This window comes from Lolium rigidum, chromosome 6 (assembly GCF_022539505.1).
Source record: "Lolium rigidum isolate FL_2022 chromosome 6, APGP_CSIRO_Lrig_0.1, whole genome shotgun sequence".
In the NCBI taxonomy this organism is placed as follows: domain Eukaryota; kingdom Viridiplantae; phylum Streptophyta; class Magnoliopsida; order Poales; family Poaceae; genus Lolium; species Lolium rigidum.
In genome coordinates, this window is record NC_061513.1 from 324757024 (window position 1) to 324767277 (window position 10254).

Genomic DNA, 10254 nt, shown 5'->3' on the forward strand with positions numbered 1-10254 from the left:
AGATTGCGGCGCGACACGTCGCCATCGTCCGCCAACCGAGGTCGGAACACGGTTTTCACCGGCAGCCGCAATCCCCAACTCGCCGAGTGTAGTGCCAAGACAGGCAAAGATGACGCCTTCGACAAGGTAACGACGTCGACCGACGCCGCCATCATCCGCCAAGACCGAGGTCGAGGCTCAGTTTTCACCGGCCGCCATGACACCCCGGACTAGATCACCATCGCCGAAAACCTGTGTGAGATCCCATGATCCCCCACACAGGACTACCAGCATGGCCGACCACCTCCGACGAAGAAGAAGGCCGCCTCCTTCATCGAACCCGAGGTTGCTGCCCCGGGCGTCCTCGAACCGCGGGAGAAACCCAAGGTCACCACCCCGCACTGGTGAGAAGCGGAGGGGATAGCGCAAACCGTCCCACCACCGGTGTGCCACCGACGGGAGGCAGGGGAGGCCGCAACACTCTGGCCACCGCCGCCCCTTCTTCCTCCGACCGCCGCCGCCCCGCCATCACACGGGATGGAGGAGGTCTACCGCCGCCGCCATCGAGGGGATGACCCAGCCGCAGTCCCATCCGCGTCAAGAGGGAAAGTCCCCGCCGCCGCCACGCCCCGAGGTCTTTGCCCCGGCGGCGGCGGGAGGAGGAGATCACCACCATGATCAAGAAAATATTTGAAGGTAGGAACATCACCAGACTGAGCGGCCGTCATAAACGGAGTCACGCCTGTAAGAAAACGCACAGCATGAACACAATCCCAGGTCTGATACTGGCAAACATTGACATGGCAGCCACCAAAGAATGAAGAAGGAGATAGAGAACGACCTAGAGTTACAGCTCCACATCCAGGAGCATTCACATCTCCCCCAAGCTCCTCCACTAAATACTTGCAAACCTCCAGATGGCCCACAGATGCCGCGACATGCAAGACATTAAGTCCTTCCATCGCCAATGAGGCTTTCTGAGTCGATGAACAGGATCTGCAAGCAGCAAGGCACGTGTCGCTGTGGCACGTTAACCGAGAGACATCCCCGTGCTATCTTGGACCAAGATCCGTCTCATCCCATCAACGAAGTCGAGGAATAACGACAAATCCACCACCCCCGGACCAGCATCCTTGCTCCAGAGCATCCACCTCGCCTCGGCCCCAAGTGCCGTCGTAGACAATGATAGACGCTAGTGACACCTCAAGAAACATATCTCGCAAGATCTGAAGAACAGCGAGAAGATCAAACTGCCGACATGAAAGATCGACAAGCACACGTTGCCAACAACTTCAAGACGCCGCCGTAAAGGTCACCACCAATGTGGGATTGGAGTTTTTGAGGCTGATTTTATTTGCATGTGCGCCGCTCCCACCACCCCAATGATGCACCAACGGCAGACAAACCCTAACTTCAAAGCGGAGGGAGGGAGAGGGGGCCAACGTTGATGACCGTGCAGATGGGATCTGGCCACCCGCCGCCTAGGAGAGAGAGGGGCAAACGGTTCGCGTTGACCTGGTCCAGTTGGGACACCCACTTGACAAGATGCACATTCCGTGACATCGTTCCCCACATGCGAGCAAGGATTTTTATTTTTTTTAGATGGGGATGAAGGAAAGAAATATGTTTACTTTTTTTTGTTATCGTATATGTTCATTATTATAACAACCATAATGCGTTTAACTTACCAATTAATAATCATTTTGCAACTACTTATTTCATGACAACTCCGCCACTACACATGCAAATCCGAGTCACTTATTTCATAATGGATGGAGTAATTGTATAAGATCTTGATATACCACAAGGAAATTGAATACTTCCAATTGCAAATATACTCATAGTAAGTCGTCCAAACAAAAAGGGACTCTATACGGCCGGTAAGATTCACGGGCCAGGCAAGAAAATATCATAGTAAGTCGTCTTAGCAGTCTGAAGACGCAACATTCCCATTAAGATTCAGAGTTTTGGTTCCTAACAAAACGTAAGGATTAGAAGTTCCCGCTAGCTCTACTTCGGTGAAAACTGGAACATATTGCAGCCTGCAGTCCACGCCCACGCCTCACTGCTAATCATCGCCAGGAGGATTCTTCATGAGCTCCCTAGCTTTACTGCAGGAATTGAACCGGATGGAATAGAAATGTCAGCTCTAGCAAAAAAATCCTCAATATGCAACTCGATAACTACATAGTTCCTCTTTACCGAGACACAAGTGGAACATAAGAATCAAAAGAAGTTCTTCAGAGGTGTGGAAGGACTCGCATTGACCGCACATAACTACATAAGCAATCTAAAATCATACTAGCGTTTGAAAGAAACCCCAAAGAGGTAAGCAGAAAGATTAGGTTACCTTAATTCACTCTCAATCTCGGCATTCCCAGGAGCCATTTTTTGTGCATCTTCGAAAGCATCACAGGCTTGTTTATATTCCTGGAAGTGCAGAGCAAATCAAGGAACGTGACCAGACTGTAAGATCCGTATGAAATAACTGAACACACTGGCAAGCTTGGCACACCTTGAGTAGTATGTGAGCTGCAGCTTGACGGTAGCACGCTTTTGACCACTTAGGTCGCAGCATTCGGCACTTAAGAGCATCTGACAAAGCACCATCACCATCACCCATGAGTAGCTTACAAAGACTCCTGTTTGCATACAGTGTTGCACTCTCTCCATGGGCTATTGCCTGCCGTCAAACATGAGAGATCATGCAAATATCTTTCTCAACTAAAAAGATGACATACATAAAACTCTATATGAACTATCTTGACACTTTACTAATCAGTGGTACACCAGAATGGGATTATACAAGACATTCCATTACTAGATTAATTGCCTTGTAAATTTACATACACGGTCATCACCCATCATCATCGGATCAAATAATACTAACCAAAACAGTAGATAACCATATCAAAGATTCATATTATCCGAGAAGAAAAAACAAAGTTCTCACTGATTCTGGAGATGAAGACATCTACGAAGTTTGATGAAGTGGCCTTTTTAACATGAAGGATGATGTCATAAGTTTCGTAAGTGAAACTCAAATATATGCTTACTATGCATATTAATCTCCATCAGTTTAGATCAGTCCCAGTCAGTGAAAAATCACGTGTCATGATAAGTCCAACATACGTGGCAAATTAACAATCAATATATCAGTACAGAATGAACTTAGCTAGAATAACTAGCGACCCATTTGTTGTTTCGTGTATACAATCATATGCATCGAGACTACCGTTGCTTTTGTTAATTCCTTGTTGCCTCCTAAAATGGACCGCATGATGGAATTTCTTTCATTCTTCCCCAAATAGTGAGTTGTACTAATTTAGCACATTCTTAATGTATAGTGGCTTCACATCGTATTCATTTTTGATGGCCCTTGGTCAGAACTAATCATAATTTAAGTTGGTCTTTAGTCAGATATATTCATGGCAGCATACATGAAACTTTATTCAAAATAGATGGAGCTAATAGAGTCATTGGGTCCCAGTCGCACTGTTCATTATCAATTTACTTTTTTTGTTTGCTTTTCCTAATCAAGGCTGAATTTTACATTTAGAAAACAGATAGATATCCTAAGTGGTTACTAATGTAAATTAGAGTGGAAAGCAAGAAACCTAGTTGGAAAAAATGATCTCCAATTGATTCCCTGTTCACAACAATATTTTTTACCTTCTAAACCATCATAGATAAAGTGCAAGAGGTTTTACCAAGCCATAAAACTCTATTGCCATCTTATACTCCTTCTGCTTGAATGCCGTATCAGCCTGTGACTTGAGCAAAGCATTTCTTCTTTCAAGGTGTTGTTGCTCCTACACAATAATTAGAAGAATATAATATTGAAATTTTGGAATTAATCATCATTTAATATGAAGTAAATTTGAAATTTCCATCACAAAAGAAATTCAGCAACTTTGTGTTCAACCTTATTCACAGATTTCTAAGTGGCAAGCTTTTCACATGTTTATGCTTCAATGCATCCTGCAAATGCTGCTTCAAATGGGGAAATCCTTTACTGGTCTATAACTCAAACTCCAAATTCTGGTCTAGCCCTAGGAGTTTCCAAACCGATGTATGGCTGAATGTTTCATTGGTTCAGAGATCAGCTGTGTCAAGTTTTATTTTGACCAAACTCAAAAGTCAAGGACTTAAAGGGACTCGTGTGCAAACTAGATAAAATACCAGATAAAATTCCTGTATCATTCTATAGCATTACGATATTTGTGTCAGTACTCTACACAATGATAAGTTAATGACAGTTAATAGAACCGAGACTGCCTTAAAATCTACTTACAAATGTCGTTTTTGCAAAGAGTACATCAGTTGCCTTATCTTAAGAGTTTATCTTATCAGGTTTAACAGTGTTTGACCCCCGCAAAGAAAAAGGTTTAACAGCGTTTGTACTTTTCAACCCAGCAGGACTTTTTTCCTCAATGATTTCAGACTATTATATAGAACAAACAATCAGAGTTTAATTAGCATTTTCTCTTCATTACAATCCAGGGTTGTTCATATTATGTTCTGTTACCGAATTGATAGTGCATACTACACATGGTTTCATGTCTTCATGATGACTATTGTTGAGCAGCATTGTTATTAGGCCAGGGCTAGATATTATCTCTGCTTCGTCATATTACCCTTCTAAACTACAGTTTTTAGTTTGTTCTCAGCTAGTCATCAGCACTTAAACTATTTTTAAATGACCTTCACAAGTTGGACACCTAGAAAACTCTTATAAATAGGTCCTGATGCTTTCATTGTAGATGAGGTTTCATGCATATAGTAAGCATATATTACAGTTAAATGAATGGAAACGTTTGACTGAAGAAAAAACAATGGCTTAGTTTTGAAGCAATGTATAGTATAAAGACAGCATAACAGCAGAAAATAACGTACCATTGGCTTTTTATTTTGAATTTTCGCATGAGAAATCACTCCCTCAATACTCCAGACTGGGGCATCTGGAATTCTAGTAGTCAAAGGAAACAGCATTTCAACCTCTTCCCAGCAATCGCGTAATGCAGCAAGCTCTATTGGCAGCCTACCCAACTGGGCAACAAAAGGAGGAATAAAATGTCATTTCTTTTAAGATATAGTGACACCATTAAAGAAGAAACCCAGAGATTATAACAAAAGAACCTGATCACTGTATAACATACTATTGTTGTATAAAATTATAATATTGTCAGGAAAACCATGATTGCCTTATTTATCAAATGCTTGAAGGAGAGAATACCAAAAATTGGGATGAGCCACATGAATTAAGCTAAAAAAGCACAATTATTTCAGTTTTTATTTCATGACTAGATTGGAGAAATTCTGCTATCCAGAATGGTACACACTACATAGTGATATCTAAGAATCTCATCTACTTTCAATCAATTGTTTAGAATATTAGCAAAACATTAAGTCGCATACAATCTACGTAGGAAATTTTAAGATTGCGGGTGAGAACCGGGATCTGCGAATTATTTTTGCTAAATGATTCAACAAAGATTTACCCAGCAAGCATTTACATATTTTCTAAGCAATTCAAACTGCCAACACACAGGATTTCTAAGAGACGCATTTCAGCAAAGATTGAGACTGAGATACTACAGGAATTTGTAGTGTCATCACACTTGAGTCCCCATGTAAGCATATAGATTAAAACAAGTAGTTCTACATATGATTTGTTTTAGTTCGTCCTTTGACTGTTGTTAGCATCAATAAACAGATTATTGGATTAAAAGAATGAAAACAGAATACCAACGTTTGTATTGGCATCACACTGGAGTCCCCATGTAAGCATATAGATAAAAACAAGTAGTTCCACATATTATTTGTTTTAGTTCGTTCTTTGACTGTTGTTAGCATCAACAAACAGATTATTGGATTAACAGAATGAAAACAGAATACCAACGGAATGAAGAACAGCAAAAGTAAGCTAAGAAAAGCCTATTTATTTACTGTTTACTGCATGTGTACATTCGAAAAATGCTGCTACATATCCAGAATTGAAAATAGTGATATCTCAGTATCTCATAAACTATTAGTTAAAGATTTGATAAATAAACTTATTGTAAGAAGGAGATACTATATGTTCGGTACTGTTGGATACAAACAACATTTTTAGAATAATGACATACATATGCTGGAACATAATAGGTATGGTCCTTAGGAAGGAAATAATTGTTAATTCATGATCAATAGAAAATAATAAGTTGTGCAGTGCACTCATTTCATGGGAATTGGGCTATATCCCAGTGGTGAATGTGCAGTGCGGTCACCCCACCCACAAAAGTTCAAATCCTGCGAGGCGAATTAATGTTTCAGGAGGAACCCTCATAGGTCATATTTTAATGACAAAGACTGTTTCCTGAAGGTTGAGGCACAACTTTACTAGGCACGAGTAAATTATTGCATTAGCATACTTAAACAGCACAAAGCAACCTAAACTCATTGCTAAACAGCTCCCCGATATTATCAGAGGCGTTGAATGGTATTAGTATCACCAGAATCCGTAATAGGTCAGGAAAATATCAACAAAATATACACAACATACATCATCGGGAATATTAGGATCTGCCCCAGCCTTCAGTAGCAACTTGATGTAGTTGGTGTAACCTCCATGCATCGTAGCAAGTAACAAAGGATTCATCATAGCACCCTTGGAGTTAACATCAGCACCAGCCTATAAAAAGGATTATGCAATATAATGTTCATGGTGCTGAGTAAGCAAAATCATAACATGCGAATGATTAATAATCAAAGATAATACTCACCTTTATGAGTAGCTTCATGCACTTCAATGAACGGTAAATAAGAGCACTGAGCAGGGGACCTCCAACACCACTAATAATGATATTAGGCTGAAAGCAAGGCATTATGCTATTCATTAGCATGTGGCACCGGTGGCATGATGAATTAAAGAGTTTTTGTTTAGATCAACAAGGATATACTAGTAAAAATCATGCCATCATATGACCTAGTGTGTGTGTTTTGTTATTTGAGAGATCTGATGGTAAGTGGACCACTGAAACCTAATCCTGACCAAACAAGGTTGTATGGCATGGGAATTGGAATGGTTACTTCATCAAATTAAGCATACTTCATGATCTCTATTGAATGTCTTAATCTTAGCAAGTCATTTAATTAGTTTGCCAAGTAAAACATATCTGTCCAAAATAACTCTTAATCAAAAGAGAAAAAAAGGAACAGTGGAGGTCATATACATTTGCCTTGTGGTCCAATAAAATCTTCAGTGTCTTATCTTTCTCATTTGTAGCAGCCATAAATAGTGGTGTGCCACGGCCACAGTCTATGTCGACTGGCACTCCTTGCGAAAGCAGGAACTCTGTTACCTTACAAGATCCTGTTGTGAATGAGACGATCCCATAAGTCATGTAGCCACAAACACTGAACAAATTGACCTAAGTAAAGTAAATAGTTACTACTCAATTTGTTCAATTAAGTGTGAAACGTGTCAGGGGCATCACCTGTAGATGCAGCATGGTGGAGAGCTGTGCGTCCTTTTTCATCTGCTTTTGTTAGATCACCACCACGATCAAGCAAATATTTGACGGTCGGAACATCACCAGACTGACAAGCCGTCATAAACGGAGTCGCTCCTGCGATAAAAAAAAACCCACATCATATCATACATGAACACAATCTCAGGTCTCATACGGGCAAACATTGACATGGCAGACACCAACTGTAAAAATGAAGAAACAGATGGAAAAGGACCTAGAGCAGCAGTTCCACATCCAGGAGCATTCACATCTGCCCCAAGCTTCTCCACCAGATACTTGCAAACCTCGAGCTGGCCCGTACATGCCGCGGCGTGCAGCACACCGATTCCATCCTTGTTCAAGGAAAAAACCGACTCCAGACCTCCCTTTCCCTTGGTAAGACTCTTCACGAGAACTTCCTCCAGAGAAACATCAGCTCGTGTTACAGAAATAAATCAACAAGATCGAGAATATATATATAAAAAAAACACATGTGTGAAATGCTGGATACAGTTAAACAGTCAAAAGTGAAAACCTTGACAACACATCAATTTAGACTTTCATATATTCTCATTATCGAAAAAATATCAATTTAGACTTTAGAGTACTTGAGAATACTGCAAACTTAGTTGTAAAGAGAACCGAATCCCATCATTTAGAAACATGCTCTGCATACACTGACTAATTAAGGCAAACCGACTGCTCATCCGGATTGTTCTGATCCCGAATGCTCAACCGAATTTCAGGAGAGAATAAGCATCAGATCTTACAAGAGTGGATAGAATAGCTTGGCCATATATCGCTGCTAATCTAACGCTCACGTCTCAACTTTCTAAACGGAGCAATTGTTATCCGACGACAAAATTACGCGACTTTTTTTTTTTTTGCGAATTGGCCAAATTAAACAGCCTTAGCATCACATACATACTTGTCAGCTATAAATTTCCCTACTAATGTTTTTCCAAGGCGATGGCCATAGATGGTTAGACGCGCGGTGCAGCCTGCGTGAACAAATCTCCGAGATCCCGCGAACAGAGCGTACCGCCGTCGAGGGCCGCCTTCACGAGAGCCTTCTTCTCCCCTGCACACCCGCGACCGCCGTTATGGTCAGAAACGCATTCAGAGGCGAGATAGGGGGGAGCAATGGAGAGGCCGGCCGGGAAAGGGAAGCGAGCGTACCGCCGGGGCCGTCGTCCTCGGCGACGTCGCAGTAGATGAACGGCGCCGGCGACGGCATGGCCCAGCCCCGGCGCGCGATTTCGCGCGCGCGCTCGCCTGGAAGCTTCCCGGAGGCGGCGGGCGGCGAGTGAGGAGGAGCCCTGCGGCGGGCGCGGAGGAGGTGGTGGGGGGTTTTGGACTGCCGGTCTGCCGCTTGCTGTGGTGGTGGTGGTGGTCTCGTCTCAGTCCTCGCTCGGTAACTCCAGTCGTTCGGTCACCCACTGCATTCTCTACGCATCTCCATGACACTGTTGGCCCACATGCAAGAGAGAATCTTTGCGGTGTGAGAAGGGCAGCGGGTAAAGACCAAGACGAGTAGCGCTAGGGCGGTGCGGAACAGAGGTCAGCCAGCGCGCCTCTCCCTCGTCGACACGTGTGCAGCAAGGACGAGACGAAGGCTGCCCGCCCACGCAGATGGCATGGAGGTGCTACCCCGCTGGGCACGCTGAGCTAATCACAGCCCTTGAATTTGAACGAAGGGGCCAGATCCAATGCTACAGTACGGCATGAGCAGCAGTCTGCAGTGAACTTGCACAAAAACGGTGCTTGCTTTTGCTTCGCCGCAGTGTCTGCGTCTTCTGTGCCTACATCCATCCGGCACTTCGCCAATTTGACTGCTTTGACTGGACGTGACCCCGTTCGGCCGTTCCCTGTTTAGCTGCTGACTTCGTTCGTCACCCTCCAACCAAACTAGACCAAAGAGAGAGAATTCCTTATTTCACACCATCTCAAAATTATCTTCTCTATTTGGTTCTGAAAAAAAAAGTGTCTTCCCAATTTGACACCTAAACTTGATTTTGTTCCTGGAATGACACTTTAGTTCATTTTCAGCACTTACGGCGTTAGATAGGAATCACTATGAAAAAACTATTTTACCCATGATGTATTATATACTACCTCCGTTTTAAAGAATAAGGCGCACACGTATGTCAAGACGAACTTTGACCATAAAAATTGAGCAAAAAAATCTTGATTATATTTTATGTAATTAGTATCGTTAGATTCGTATTGAAAAATATTTTTTAATGATACTGATTTCATACAAACAATCTTTATCTATTTGAAGTTATTCTTGGTCAAACAAAAAACACGTAAAACAAGAACGTCTTATTCCTTAAAACGGAGGTAGTATGTGACAAATAATGAGAGAAATAGAAGAAAACAACCCAGCCATTGAAAATCCGAAGAAGAAAAAAAAATCATATACTACGTCCCCGACGCCTTTCTCAAAAGAAAATGTGAGTTCAGCATAACGGTGGATGGTTACATGCATGCGGTGGGCGAGCCAGTTGTCGGCCCGAGCAGAACAGTTCCTTAGCTGCCGCCGCACAGATCGAGAAATATACGGCGCCCGAGCAGAACAGTTCTCCCTCCTCGGTCAGCTTCGTAGGTGTTGGGAGGAGTAGGGAAACCGATCTATGTGTGGTGCTTTCAATAAAAATAATCAATGGAAATGGCATCATCTGCAATAAGTGATCTGGTCTTTTGTTCGACGACGAGGATCTCCTTCGTCAATGGTGATATTTTCGCATAGTTGTCGCGAGGAGGATTATCCTCGCAATTT

At 42.6% G+C, this 10254-nt stretch overlaps 1 protein-coding gene across 1 annotated transcript; it reads right to left on the reverse strand.

Annotated features, from left to right (window-relative positions):
* Positions 1–1772: 1772 nt before the first annotated feature.
* Positions 1773–8709, reverse strand: LOC124664728 (serine/threonine-protein phosphatase 6 regulatory ankyrin repeat subunit B-like). Its single transcript, XM_047202176.1, has 12 exons — positions 8652–8709; positions 8515–8553; positions 7708–7887; positions 7458–7589; positions 7194–7333; positions 6744–6830; positions 6524–6652; positions 4876–5028; positions 3690–3791; positions 2495–2662; positions 2330–2409; positions 1773–2090 (listed from the first exon to the last, which is right to left on the reverse strand). The coding sequence occupies exons 1-12, from the start codon at positions 8707–8709 to the stop codon at positions 2048–2050; spliced, it is 1311 nt and encodes a 436-aa protein (XP_047058132.1). The 3' UTR covers positions 1773–2047.
* Between the last annotated feature and the right edge of the window lie 1545 nt (positions 8710–10254).